This window comes from Glycine max, chromosome 12, assembly GCF_000004515.6.
Source record: "Glycine max cultivar Williams 82 chromosome 12, Glycine_max_v4.0, whole genome shotgun sequence".
NCBI lineage: Eukaryota > Viridiplantae > Streptophyta > Magnoliopsida > Fabales > Fabaceae > Glycine > Glycine max.
In genome coordinates, this window is record NC_038248.2 from 10,397,434 (window position 1) to 10,412,706 (window position 15,273).

The 15,273-nt window shown below is 33.0% G+C and overlaps 1 protein-coding gene across 8 annotated transcripts; it reads right to left on the reverse strand.

Moving 5' to 3' along the window:
* Positions 1-6,933: 6,933 nt before the first annotated feature.
* Positions 6,934-12,383, reverse strand: LOC100800270 (ELMO domain-containing protein A). 8 transcript variants are annotated; one of them, XM_014764815.3, is made up of 10 exons: positions 12,138-12,383; positions 10,849-10,951; positions 10,078-10,181; positions 9,894-9,962; positions 9,588-9,703; positions 8,934-8,988; positions 8,678-8,798; positions 8,314-8,361; positions 8,102-8,196; positions 6,934-7,239 (listed from the first exon to the last, which is right to left on the reverse strand). In XM_014764815.3, exons 3-10 carry the CDS (start codon positions 10,171-10,173, stop codon positions 7,144-7,146), a joined length of 696 nt encoding a protein of 231 aa, XP_014620301.1. In that variant the 5' UTR covers positions 10,174-10,181; positions 10,849-10,951; positions 12,138-12,383; the 3' UTR covers positions 6,934-7,143. The 8 variants fall into 8 exon arrangements, with proteins under 8 accessions (XP_014620301.1, XP_006592422.1, XP_014620300.1 ...); XM_006592359.4 differs by having other exon boundaries at positions 10,078-10,208; positions 12,138-12,381; XM_014764814.3 differs by lacking the exon at positions 12,138-12,383 and adding an exon at positions 11,806-12,098.
* Positions 12,384-15,273: the final 2,890 nt, after the last annotated feature.

The following is a 15,273-nucleotide window of genomic DNA, read 5'->3' on the forward strand; positions in this document are numbered from 1 at the left end:
ACGAGTTTTAATAACACAAAATTAAAAAATAAAGTAAAAATGATAATTACAACTTCTATATTTATTAGTATTAAATAGTAAAATGTAAAAGTAAAGTCATTAAAGTTTTCTACGACTTCATTTGATAAGAATTAATTCAAATTCTACAATATTTTTATAATTTTAAAATAAAATTACCTTGCATGGTAAAAAAAAGCCTAAAAAACCTCATGATGACTCAATTATCTTCTAACGATGTATTTAGATGTCAGAAAAGAAATTATTAAAAAAAATGGATAGTATTTTTTTGGTTAAAAAAAATAAAATATAAATTAAAATTTTTCTTCAAATTTTTTTTTCTTTCTCCCCGTTTTTCTTTTATCTCAAACTAGAGGATAAATTAGTAATCACATCGGCAAGTTCTTTTATGGCGATATAAATTTTGTTGACAACATTGGTAAAAAAATTATATCTATTTTACTAAAAGGATTTATATTTAGTTTATTGATAAAGTTTATAGAAATATTATTAATTTATATTGCATAAAAATATACCCGAATTTATAAAAAAAAATCTTAAAAATATGAAAGTTTGTGTAGTATTGTAACAAGTCAAAAGCAATATATATTATGACAGATAACTGTCCTTCTAGTTCAAGTTGTTTTCTCTTAACATAAATTATGTAAAATCTTAAAAAAAACATAAATTATGTAGAATAATAGTGACTTCTTCAGTGACATTAAAGGGTTCTCGAAGTATCCATTTTCAATGCAAACAGCACGTTGTTTACCACTTTGATGTCAATGATATATAAAAAGTGGCCTAAATTTGACAAATAAATTCCAGGAATGGGACATGCAATGGACTGATGCCAAAGATTATAACCGGCCACCAACACTTTTAAGTGAGAAAGCCATCAATTTGAAACAATGTAAAGAGATTATCAAAGTTGAGAGTGCTAACAACCAACAAACCCATCACTCTTGCAATCACTAACACATGGGTTATGGTCCTCAAAGTCAATGCATCAGATCACCTAGCTGTTTGGCACTTTGACTTGTTGGTACTTCATATATACTAGTAGATTTCATTTCATCAATTTCATAACCCAATTTGGATCACACAAAAGGGGCAAATGGCACATGTCATATCTTGATACATGTATTTTCCTTTTAAAGTGGTTGATCAATTTTTAATTAAATTAACAGTATACAGTGGCTGGTGGCATACATTAGTAGACACCGAATTACACCATTAAGAGCCGTGTGGTTCATATCACTATATATGTTTTAATTGTTTAAAAATATAGTAGTTAAAGTGTAGTAAAAAATACTGCATGTAATAGTTTAAATTTAAGTATACACCTAAAACCAAATGTATACTCTATAATAGCTGAGTACATCTTGCTACATGAATACCAATATACCCTCAAAAGTATTAGACTGCTTAGAGAATGTTGCTGGATAGAATATAGACAAAGAAAATGTCAGAAAAAATTTGAGAAATACTATTCAGAAAGTAAAACACAGATGATAGAAGGAGAAGACACAGATGATAGAAGGAGAAGAGATATTATATAAAATTGTTAAATTTATTGTGTATAATAGAAATTATAGTTAAAGGATTCAAAACACTCTCAAACTCTTTGAACCTAGAAAATAAAGCTCTTTACAAAGAATACAATAACTAACTGTCTAATCGAAAATTATTACAACAGAAAAATAAAAAACAATTACAATTACAACTCAACTTATGTTAATTAACAAATAGATTAAATGATCTATTCAGAAGACAAGAGTACAAGAGTATTAGACTAGGCAATCATTGTCGTCCACCCTATTTCTATCATTCATTGTCCAACAATCAATATAAAATCTAAGAAAAAGAAATATAGTTAGATAACAAAGATTCAACTCTTCTCTACTATGGCTAGAAGAAGAAACTACAAGTCATCTCTCACATTCTCATGCTCCTTTTCATCATGGAAAATGTCCTTGACTAGCTTGTGGTTCAAGTGTTTTTTTTATCACAAATATTAGTAGTTAATTGTTAATTTTTTGTTAGCAAGAGAGTCGAACCCACAATTTTTCTTTCTTTCTTTTCATCTTACTACCAAATTGATCTTATAACTTTCTTTGGGGTTCAAGTGGTAATGTCAAATGATAGTAGGAATCATTTGTTACAACTTAAATATATTATGATCTCACAGGAAAAAAAAATTAAAAAAAGGCTTGGTAGGTAGTGTGGTTTGCCTCAATTTGGTCTATATATAGCTACACAGAAATAATATAATATCATTATAATATCATTTTTAAAGGTGAGGTTACAAATGCTGAGTGTTTATTAGACCTAAAGTTTAAATCTTAGTCTTGGTTAAATATAAAAGCAAAGGGTTTTCTTCTTTATATAAATGGTCAATTGACTCGATATTGCTATATATAAAGACTTGTAATACTATAAGTAAGAACATTGTATAAGAATTTAGTACCTCTAATGTAATGTTTTTTGACTAATAAAAAAATATGTTATTGCAAAGCCGAGTTGAGAGAAGGAAAACAATGATTTTCTTTAGTCAGAGTTGTATCGGATATGGATGTAATCTCACATATTGTTGTCAGTTTCAGCCTTGATGTTATAGTCTTATAGACGTCATAATTGAGGGAATATATATAAGTGGACAATAAAGTGATTGAAAATGGCTCATCTAAATATATATCAAGTGCTGGATATGGATAGGCTTCAATGGTGGACATGAATATGCGCTTTTAATGCTTATACATCAAGTAAAGCAGCTTCCCCTATTCGAGGAAATAGTTGTTCTCTTCTTTTGCCCCACTTATCCTTGTGCCATGCTATGATGAATTTGTGGAGGTCTCATAAGAAAAAAGTTCAATGCTTGTTGATGAATCCAATCAACCACGATTTCTTGTGTTATCCTATTCTCACGAGTAGTGAATGTTATTGACTAATTTTAGGCACATATGACATCATGATATGCGACCTTTGTAAAACCAATGGTGCATGATGCTAAGTAATTATGAGTAGTAATTATAGTTACAATTCCTAGTAACTAAAACTCCTTTAAGGGACGAAATTTTAATGGACAAGTGTAAGAATGTCATCTGAATATGAGTTCCTACCTAAGCAATATAAATAAACTAGTTGCAAGATGTGATAATTTGAAGCAATCATGCTAAATTGATGCAATGATGCTTTTGACCCTATAATCTTACACCGTTTTGGTAGCATTGCATCATTTTAAATTGCATCATATAACGAGAGCTAGCTAGGTGTCGCTTGCAGGTGCTAGTTGAAGGATTATCAGAGAGCAATAGAACAACAGAACAAAATTAATTAAAATAAATTGTATTTCTATCAGCAGAAGTACACATCAGAAAGTCATCGACTTATAATGATAAAGTGGACTTAAACAAGTCAATCTCAGGGTCAATTCCAATATATCGATACCATTCAAAGATATAGACGTTTTAAAATCATGCAATTGTCTTTTGAAGTCACAATTCACAATAAGAAAGACAGACAAAAGAGGGGCTCAAGAGAACATTTCAAATAAAACATCAAATCAATTATTAAAATTATAATCTTCAATTAACTTTGTCTTTAAATTTAAAAAATAATTAAAATTGATTCAAATGTATTTGTTTATTAATTTGATTCTTGAAATCAGATATTATTAACTATTTTAGTTCATAATTATTGAAGTATAAATGTGAATAAAATCCATATTAGTTAGGAATGAAAAAGTCAAAGAACATGTAATCAGGAAGACCATAAATTTAATGTTTTAAGATTTTAGATTAAAATATGATATGAATTTTTTAAAAATTGATTGATTGGTAATTGTAAAATTTAGGAGCTAAATTTGTACTTTAAATATTAAGGATCGAATTAATAATGACACTTATTTCAGTCATTAAATTGATGTTTTACTTGGGAAATTTTCCAAAAGATTAGTAGTCTGCACCATGTAAAGCATGCTCTAAATTACTGACATTTGTAATTTGTGCTAAAATTGCATATATGTAAGGTATAGGCAATAGGCACACCGCATATTCCTAGTTTACCAAAGAAGAAGAAGGAAGAAGAAACAAAAAACGAGATTGTTCCATCGGTATTTGGGTGCTTAAATAATTTAGAGTGATGCTAGGTGCACCCACGCTTTAAAAAAAGATCTCGAAAGCATTGTAAAGCCTATGCCAAATTATTAACGCGTTCACCTTCCACATATGCAAAACTGGCAGAGAATGTCATCCCAGTCGGTGTCATCCCAACAAAATCGAGCACAACAAAATCGAGCAGTGGGAGTCTGTATCGATTTGTTTTGTAGGTGCTATCTATCAAAAATACCAAATTACATGCGTTGACTAACTTCACTGAATCAGGGTGACACCAAAAGATATCACGAACCACGTCTTCATCCTTTATTCTGTGCCAATGAATATACTGATCACGTTCAAGAAACTTCATCAAATGTTGCATTTCAAGATCGCTTCCTCTTATGGAAGAACGGAATGCACTTCTTACATTGTATATCTGTTTAATGGTCATACAGCTATTGGTATTGTGTTCCTTCAGAGTTAGCAGAATGTTTCTTGGCTTCACCATGGACTTCGTCATATCAGCAATAAGTGTTTTTTTAGCTTTAGTCAATCGCCCTGCATATGGATGTCCAACTAATGACTTGACCAATTCATGATTATGCACTCCACAAATCAACTTCACCACCCAGCCTTCTCCTCCAACCGCTGGCTTGCAACGAAGCTTGAAGGGACACCCACATTTCCTAGTCCCAGTGTCTCTTCTGATAAATTCTTTTTTCCTACACCTATACTCGCCACTCCTTTCACAGCCAATTAACACAAATGTAGTCATTCCTCTACTACCTGTGTTTGAGTCCGACCCTAAAATCACTGTCACAAATCCGTTTTCATGAGCCACGGATCAAGCCCACCGCAAAACATTCTCTCAGCACTCAAACACCTACAAAGAAATCCACATAATTTTTTTTCTACTAGTATTCATTTTATTAAATCTGTGACAAACATTAACATTATAACTTGAGAAGTGTTGAACACATCCGAACAATCAACATGTGGTTCATTCGCACCACATGCTTCTTCTGCATTTTCATAATCCATATCCGCTCGTTCAAACATTATTTCATACATCCACTCATCTTCGTCCATCTAACCAAATCAAACAAAAAATGGAAAAAAATTAGTAATTTAACAGGAAAAAAAGGAAAATAAATTAAAAAACAGCAAATACCAAAAATAATAGACTTACAGATCAACTTGATCCGGAAGTGTGTTACGGATCAAGTTGATCTGTAACAATTACGAATCAACTTGATCCGTAACAGAATTACGGATCAACTTGATCCGTAAATGAACCGTACGTCCACGACAAACGCCACACCCTCTGCGTACCTCGTTTACCGCCGCCAACCACCGCAATGCACCTTCACCTTCACCGCACCTAACCTTTCACAGCGAACCAACGAACCCGAGAGAATGCCGAACGAAAACCACAAAAACACAGAAAAAATGGAGGCTTTGTGCTTTTCTGCAAAAAAAATTATAAGTAAAAAATAGGCCGGGGGTATTTTTGCCATTTAAGAATTTTGCTGGGTGCACCAGCAAAAATGCTGGGTGCACCTAGCAACACTCAATAATATATGAAAAAAAAAGACTAGTTTTATAAGATTTGAACTTGGGCTACTTCTCATATCTAAGGCTCGAACCTAATATATTTATGTGATATAGAGATTTTTTTAAAAGGTAAAATGATCATTTCATATCTTAAATTATTATATATGATAAATTTATTAATTTTAATGATAGTTTATTAATGATGACATCAAGGGGTGAAAATAGATTTGGATAGTTGAGTTCTATTAGACCTGAAGGTTTCTCAAATCTATGGCTCGAGCCTAATATATTCATTTGAAGCAGAGTTTTTTTTTAAAGACAAATTGACCTTTATAAAAGTTGTCTAACCTCTGAAAACTTATTTTAGAAGTCTAATTAATGGTAAGGCCTATTAAAGAGGTTAAAAAACTAACTTACAGACTAACAGGCAAAAATTTACTAGTTATGCTGTTAATAACCATTAACCAATAAGACTTCGTTAACTTGTGTTAAGCTATGGAACTAAAAAACTTAGATACATTACAGGGATCAATTAATTATATAAGTTGTCTACTTATCATAGTATTGTAAAACCTATCCAGCGTCACCACGTGTGAGTGGAATAGTTTTTCAAGTTATTTTTTTAGTGACTTTTTTAGTCGCTTCTTTGTTTTAATTTAAAAACTGTGCAATGCACAGATGGGTTAAACAACCTCATCCCATCAAAGATGATTGGTGTAATTAATATTTACAACTATCCATTTTAAAGTACATAAGAGATTTTTACCAATTGTCTATGATGAGTTACATTTTTATTTAAGATAAGTTAGACATGCCCTTAACCATATGGCACCATTGAAATATAGAGTGAATTAATTAATTCCAAAACTTGTTAAACTGATCATTTTAACTGTTCTTAAATAGTTGGACTAGTCTACAACAACTTGTTTAAGTCCCTGTCACAATCAAACTAAATTAATCAATGTCTTCTTCCATAATCGTTGACAGATAATGAGATAAAGCAGAAATGTAACAACATTATGCAGGCAAGAGTTTATGAAGTGACTCGCACCCACAAGTGTGTACAAGTGAATTTAAATTTTGTATTGCAATTGCTAGCCCCTTTTAACCTCATCAATATTATAGCTTCAAGATTTTAATCCAATTAAGTTTTAATTTCTAATTTTCTTTTGAACTGTTTGATCAGATTGTTTCTCACATTTCATCTCTTTTCTTTCCCCTAAGGATTTAAAGAATTCCACAACAACTAAAATTTCAAAAATGATTCTCAAAGGCCCCCTTCAAAGTTTAATGTCATTAGCTCATTTACCAAATGTCAGCTATAAAGAACTTCAAAGGTGACTCTGAAAACAGATTCAGAAGAGGAGTAAATCCTTGCAGTTCGCTGAGAATAAGCATGGTGGCGAAATTGTCTTCAATACTTACAAAATTGTGCCACTTGGAATTTGTTGCTTATGAGCAGAAGAGGAAGAATTAAGCTATTGTTTACAAGTTACAACAGATTGTAAGCAGGCAGGTCTTGTATTTTGTTGATGTCTTCTAAGGATAGCTCTCTCTCCAATTGCATTCTTGTTGCTTGTAGAACATCCTAAAGCCATGCAATAATTTGCAGTGTCAATGCATTAAAGAAGTTGAAATGATCAAACAATACATTAGTGTGTGTTTCAGACAATCATAACTAAAGCAGTTCGTGAAAAAGAGAGAAAAAAAAATTGGAAAGTTTCTGTAATACCAACTTTATGTGAAGAGTCCTTACTTAGTTACTTCCCCGTTACAATTTTGCTTCATTAATATCTTCTATGATTCTTTCCAAAACTTGTTCTATTTAATCTTAGAGAAGTTTTAATGTCCTTGAGTAATAACAGAAAATAAAGTTTCTCTTACTATAAGGAAAAGTGGCCATAAATAAGATATGGAAATTAAACAATTTCCAAGATCAGATATAAATTGAAAAGTAGCCTTAATATCAAAGTACTTGCCATTTCAAAACTCTAATCTAATCTTATTTTTATTTATTTATTTTCCTTTGGTATTATCTGTAGTGGTTGGAGGCCCAGGAAGATAGCAATAGAGCACAGGACAACAGTAGGCCCAAGAGGATCATCAGGAAACCAGCCCACTACAAGGACTTTGTTACACAATTAGCTCTTGCTAACTAGACAATAGGATAATGCAAAAGATAATTCTGTTGTAAGAATTGGTTAGTGACAACAAACTAATTCTGTTATTTCCATTTCATGTTTGTTACGGCACAGCTGGCCAACTAGTGGTTTTCAGCTTTTGTTATCCATTTCATGTTATAAATACCATATTTGGAAATAAAGTCAGCAAGAAGGAATTACCTATAGCTTGTAGTGATTAGTAGATAATTACGTTCCTAACATTGGACTAGGAGGGAAAAGACATGAAGGATTGGAGATACAGAAAACGCAGGGAATAAAAAAGCGTACGTTAAAATCCATGTAGGAAGCATGCATAGCCAGCCATTGTGCATCCATCATCTCAAATGCTATACAGTATAGAACATCGAATGCTTCTTCATTTTCTGCGGTAAGATGTAATGAGACTTATGAGCATTTGAAGGAGTAAAACATCAAAAAGCTCCTGGAAGTGGTCAAATACATGCAAGCATTTGACAAGGGCAGATTAAGATGTACCACACCTCCTAATAACTTAACAAAATTCATGCCTGGAAGACATCGTGGCTTTTCTGCAACAAAAAAAAAAAAAACGAAAAAAAAAAGCATTTAGTGGAAATGTTATTAGAAAATGTACTTTACTTCCTCGCTTTTTGATAAAGGGAAAGATTTACAAACGCCAAAAGGTCAAACAACAAAATCAATACATAAAGTTAAAAGAAAAAGAAAAAGAAAAAGATGTTGACCAAATGCAACTCATGCCATATCTGTGTCTCGTATTGTGTCCCTACTTTCTAGCATTTTCCCCTGGTGCACTGGGCTACCCTTTACTGTTTATAATAGCAGAATCAGTGGAATGAATAATGCATTGTGAAATTGTACACAAACCTGAGCATAAATCCAACATCTGTATCAACATAAATGATATATTAATGCCAGCAACAGCAAATGGATATTCCCAGGTTGCTCTCTTTCCATCTTTTTTCAACAACAGCTTGTGAAAAGATTCCTTCATTTGAATTTCCATAAAATTAGTTATAACTCATCTTGTCTGCCAAGATAGATATCAAGGAACTAAAATGAGAGGACAAAAAGGCTCATCAAGTTCTTTCAGATACACAGAATAGAAGACACAAATGCATACCGGATATTTCCTTGCGAAAAACAGTAGATTTTCAAGGGAAATGAAGCCACACCCCCTGAAGAAATCAGGATATTAGACACAATACCTTGAAATAGAAAATTTTGAGGTAATGGAAAGGTCAAGCATAATGCACTCTCTTTTAAGTCTGTATGAACTAGTGTTTTCACATAATTTGCAATTACTAATTAGAAACAATGAAGTCACCATATCAATTAGGTTGGGATCATTGTTAAAGATAAGGAAAGAATCTACTCACTTGAAGTCTCTATGAACAAGTGCTTTCATATAATATTCAGTTAACTAATCAGAAATTATCAGCTCAGCATATTAATTTGGGATCCTCCATAATATATTAAAAGAATTGGTCTATTGAAGTTCTCTATAGTCATGTCCTTGTGTGCTTATGGAACAAGCAACGCATAGATCCCTATGACTAGAATTTAATCCCTAGTAGCTATCTAATAAAACTGATATATGAAGGATCATCAAATTTCTGTGAAATGAAATGATTTGGTTTAATTCTGTACCATACATTAAAGAATCATTAAATGTAAGGGGAAAAAAAATAGTGAAAATTCCATGCTACTATAAACCTTAATGCAAAGGGAAAGTGACGAAAATGCCTTGAGATCTTATAAGAACATGTAAGTGTACCTAAAGTCAGTCGATGGATTAGGACCTTGCCATCCCATATCTTTCCATTGGTCAGATATTAGGCCTTCCAGAGATACATTAGGAAAGGAACAATGCCACAAAGCTCTTAGTGATTCCTGTTGAAAGTTAATGATTTTGTGAGTTAAATGTGGTATAAACATAACATGTCAAAAGTTGAAAGTATTCCTAAACTACAGGGTAGGGTCTGTCTTCCTAAGAACCAGAAATGAAGCTTGAATTTTCAAGAAGCAAACTGAAGTTTTGATAAATAAAGAGGCAAAATAGGTTCATGAAAAACAGATATACTTGATGATCAGGTCGAGTCTCATCATAAGGAACTTGCAGCCGTTCTTGAAGCCTTTGAAGTCTTTCCTCCTGACATAAACATAGAAACAAATTAAGCTCAGAGTCTGTAATAACAGTAAGTCACAATTGAAAATAAACAGAAAATCAGAAGGAAAATTTAACAAATCACCATCTTCTGTTTTACCTCAATAGGACTCAAAGGATAATCAATGAATTTGTCATCTCGCTTGGTGGTTGTGCGGTGAAAGAGTCCTCCTATCCATGATCGTGATCCAACCATAGCATTAGCTACGTGTAACAAAATATAGATCAACACTGAAAGAAAACTTGGATGATCAATAAAATGATATAGGACAGAATCATCATGTTGTTGTGTTGTTGAGTCATTATAGACTTTGAAATACTGAATTTCAGAGTTGAAATAAGTTCTTCTAATGCATTCTGAATATTGTGTGTGTTTTGTTTGCTAATACAGAAAACAGAATGCAGAAGAGGCATTCCCTTAAACTGTCTTTTGAAAGAAAGTCCTAGAGAAGTAAGAAACGAATCTTGGATAGGACAAAACAACCAATGAAACTCTTTTTTTCCTGTTTGAAAGGCAGAGTTACTTTAATTTCATATGTAGGCTTGAATTATCAAGAGCGCTCTCAAAATGAAACTGCCAAACAAAAAATTACTACTTATTGATAGAAATAACTAGCAAACTATATCACCATATCTAGAAGGATAATTTACATGAGAAAGCATGAAAATCTGATAGTTTAAGTATTTTACTGGAACTGTTTGAGATTTCTAGTTTAAGTATTTTACTGGAACTGTTTGAGATTTCTCACAATGTTCAGTAACCCTCCACATCCTCATTGACTTATAACATCAATCAATTAACATATTGATTGAAAAGAGATGAAAAAATCTATAGAAACAGAAAGAGATCAAGATAAACAAATGTACTCACTAAAACATTGAGTAAACTGAGATATTAAGTGAGTGGAATTAGGTGTCCATTCCAACTCTTCATCTTCCTTTCTGCGTCTCCAATAAATCTCATCCTCGTCTACCTGTATTTCAATTTTGAAAGCATCCATAAGCAAAGAGTGATAGCATAAAGACAATACGAACAACTTGTCAATGTACCAAAACAATTGTCAAATTTTAATTCCGTGCATTTAGATGAGTAAATCATAGCATGCTATCTCAATGTGCCTAGAAGAATTTGTCAGGAAAGTAAGGCGACAAACATACTTTTGGTTTCTGACTTAGTAAGAAGAGATGCTTGAGATTCAGAAGCTATACAATGATAAGAAACAATTACACAAAAGATTATTGAACTAAATAGCAGATAAGAAACACCTGAAAAACACTTGAGACTACTACATCACTGTCAGATCAAGAACTAATGGAAAAACGAAATGCAAGTCAATTCAATCCACATATGACAAATTATTTAAAATGCATTACAGTTTGGTAAAAAGAGACAATTTCTGAATGATGTGACAATTCTTTAATTCCTTTTGAGAGTCTACATTATCAACATTTTTCTCAAGGTGAATTTTCAGACATGGAGCTTATGATAGAGAGAAACATGAGAAAACAAAGGTGAATTTACTTTGCGAAGAGAGGAACAAGAAGGAAAACATCGTTTACGCTTCCTCAATCTCATGAGGGTGCAATCAGGAACAAGGGTCATTCAACCTTTTTTTCTTTTAACCGAAGGCAAAAGGAAGAAAAAGACAAGTTCATTTTGAAACAAATGGGTGATCTATGATTGCACTCAATTCATGCACCCCCTCCCCTATAATTCAACCTCCCCATCATTCATATGCTGTTTATCCGCTGATTTCATTTGTAGCAATTACTAGAAAGAGAAAAAAAATTAAGAAAACCAAAGTGCCAACATAATTGAAGGCCAAACCTGAGGTTACAAAAGCCATGATTACACGTTGAAATTGAAATAGAAGGGCAAGCATAACAAAGGGAGTCTCTTTTTTGCTTAGCTTTATGCTGTAAAGAAGTTAGTGATGCAAAAGAAGATTTGAAAAGTTGGGGTTGGTGTCTCTGCTCTGCCTAGCATTGATTTTTGCTTTTTCTAGCCCACCAACTTTTCATACAAGATAAACATGATATTTGTCCTATCTAGGTAAAGCATAGGAATAAAGACATGTAATGTAATGTAACATAACATAGCACAATGCAATGTAATGTTTGATACTTTGATATCTAGATAGATAGATAATATATATATACCAGCTATGTGATGTTAGGGTATCTCAGAAGAGGTGTCAATGGTTGTGATGTTGTTGTAGGTACTTGGTGGTGTTGATGTCAGAAAGAGAGCCACTAGAACAGTAGAGGGAAGTGGTGGGGCCAGAAAGAAGAAGGGATATGGGAAGTAGAAAAATGGCATTTTTGTTTCAGATTGAGTTTTGCTTTTGCATTGAGGAAGGGTCTTGTGATGGTTTGTTTTGTGTGTCTGTTTGTGTAGCTTTGGATGCCATACATTTTCCCCACTGCTAGCCTATACCGTAGTTCTCGGTGCTGCCCAAACTATGTGCTTTCTTTGGCTCTTTTTGTAATGCAAGGGTCCAAATAATAGCATGATTATTGATGAGTTTTTTTTAAAGACTTTTTGATGAGTTTTTAACTACAAGAAAAACCATCCTAATATGACACTATTATTATAAATCTGTTTGTGTGATGAGTTATTGTTTTGAGATGGAATTGAGATTTTAGTATACTATTATGGATAACAAGTGGCAACGGCAATTTTTTGTTTTGAACAAACCACCAATTTAGTCCTTCAATTTATTATCAGCTCTCCTAGATAGTCTTTAAAATAATGTAATTATATAAAAAGTTTCCTAAAGTATTAAATATTTATCGGTTTAGTTTCTATGTTAATTTATTTTGCTAATGTTTTTGGATTAATTTAATTTTTTATGCTTTGAATCATTATATAACATGATTTCTAATAATTTAGGAACTATTTATATAATTTTATTATTAAATTAATGGTTTATTCTTTTTTTTTTAGAGACTAATTTTTTTTAGGTACATTAATTTATTTAATGGATAGACTCTTTTCCACAGATATTCTATTCATATAAATTTATAGATTGAATCTTTTATCACATAATTAATGGATATCATTATTTACTAAGCATGTCACGCGTGGGACAGATTTTGTTTTAAGGAAATTCACACACTTGTAGGTAGAAGCATTAAGGACCGTGTTCACGATCCAACAAACTCAAAGGTTGTTGATCAATGACCACGTGTCAATTTTATTTTTTTTGTTTTTATGTGTCAAAACTGCCACCTCATTAGTCATCATTCCGCCTTGTAAAATGACATGGTCGTAATTTTAACAGAACAGTTAATATGGGAAGCTATTATTCACACTACAAAATTTCCTTTTCTCAGTACCCATGTGAATAGTTTTTTGCTAATTTCCAAAATTACCCTTCTCACTAAAATACAATTTCGTTCTTGTACAGCAAAATTGTGTTTTCATTGTATATAGTTGGGGCGAAAAAAAATTAAACTTGACAGGGTGGGGTTGCATGCAATGTGACACTACTGGATCTTGAAGGGGATGGGTGGCGTAAATCTTGAATGGGGAAAGGTGGCACAGGATGATCGAATCTAAACACAGTGGGCTAGCGCAATGTGATCTGGTCGTATCTCAATGGCAGGGCAGTGCTGCAGGGGAATGGGAAGTCTGAGGGGTGTAGGGATTATTGAGTGGATAAAAGAGAGATCGTATAGTTAAAAAGGTGGTTCAAGTTTCTATAAATAAAAACAATAAGTAAAAAAAAAAGGTAAAATCGAACTTAGTTAGCTATGGTACTCTACTTTATTTTTCACATCTTAATAGCGCAAGATAACTTTTGCACTCCATATCATTCAAGTTGGTTTATTATTTACACAAATCACTAGTATTTTTACAACTATTCTCCCTCACACCACCAAAACTTGGTCACAAAGCAGTCGCCCTGACAGTATAAGCACGCTGAAGAAGGAATTGATCATCCTGAAGAAATATAACCGGAAGCACTACCACACGGACCATATACTACCATAGGAAAGATTCTCAATATTTTTTTAAAAAAATGAGCAAGAAAATGAGTGAAATGCATAAATGAAAGGATCTAATTGACGTGCATGCCAAAACTGAGAGAAAAAGAAAAACCATAAAGAAATGTATTCTTTAAATCCATATGCTCCAAGTGCATGTCATGACTGATTACCAAGGCTAGCACTATCTGATAGAAGTGTGTCTTACGATTGGAGAGAAAATCTCATCATAATCAATCACTTTTTGTCATGCATACCCCTTTGTTACTAGGGGAGTCTTGCACTTTCCCTCCTTTTTTTTTTTTGATACAGGAGGTTTCCTCTTGTACACCCATTTGCATCCTATGGTTCTTTTGCCCACAAGAAGGTCAAGTAGCTCCCATGTCTAATTCTTTTGTAAAGACTTCATCTCCTCCACCATGACACCCATCCATCTGTCTTTTTCCTGGCTATTCATAGCCTCCTCAAGGGTAGAAGGATCTCCAACACTAGTGAGAAGTGGAAAAGCAACTAATTTAGTTAATTCTTCAAACCATATCGAACAATGGGTTTAATGGTGTGACGATCTCTGTCTTTGACAAGATTGTACTACTGATGTGGTCCACCTAAACTCACTGATCCAGGCTCAGGTGTGGGTGTGGCCTTAGATCTTGGACTGCATGGTTCTTCCCTTTCAAGAATCACCACAGCTGCTTAAAGTCCCCCTAAACCTCCATGGAGCTGGGGGGAAGCTCCATCAGACACGGGCACAATTGTCTTAACTATCTTTGGTAACATGGATTGCTAATCAAAACACTGCATCCCTGCTAATCACCAATTTCTTGGAAATAGGATCCCAAAACTTGAACCCTTTCACACCTTTGGAATAACCTACAAAAACATACTTTTTCAACTTTGGATCAAGTTTAGATTTCTCATCACCAGATGTATGCATAAAATAAGACACCCAAATATTCTCAAATTATTAAAATCAAAAGGGTTACCTGTCCAGACTTCCTTTACAACATTCCTATCCAATGATGCTAGTGGTTATTGATTGAGTAGATAGCACACAATAATCACTATTTTTGCCCAAAAGCCTTTAGAAAGGTCAACTTGCAACCTCAGACACTAGGCCCTTTCAGTAAGGGACCTATTCATCCTCTCTGCAACACCATTCTATTGTGGTGTTTTTCATAGTGATAAATGTCTTTGAATGTTATGTTCCTCAAAGAATTTCTAGAACCATGAGTCTGTGTATTTCATGTCATTATCAGACCTTAAGTACCTAATCTTTCTGTCCATCTGCTTTTCCACCTCATCCTTC

Coding starts and splice junctions, on each gene's coding strand:
- LOC100800270 (XM_006592356.3), bottom strand. CDS start 11,580: ATGACCCTTGTTCCTGATTGCACCCTCATGAGATTGAGGAAGCGTAAA. Junction 10,209..10,848: donor TCAGTTTACTCAATGTTTTA/GTGAGTACATTT, acceptor GTTTTCTTTCAG/TGTTGATCTATATTTTGTTA. Junction 8,197..8,313: donor TTTTGTTAAGTTATTAGGAG/GTGTGGTACATC, acceptor ATCTTACCGCAG/AAAATGAAGAAGCATTCGAT.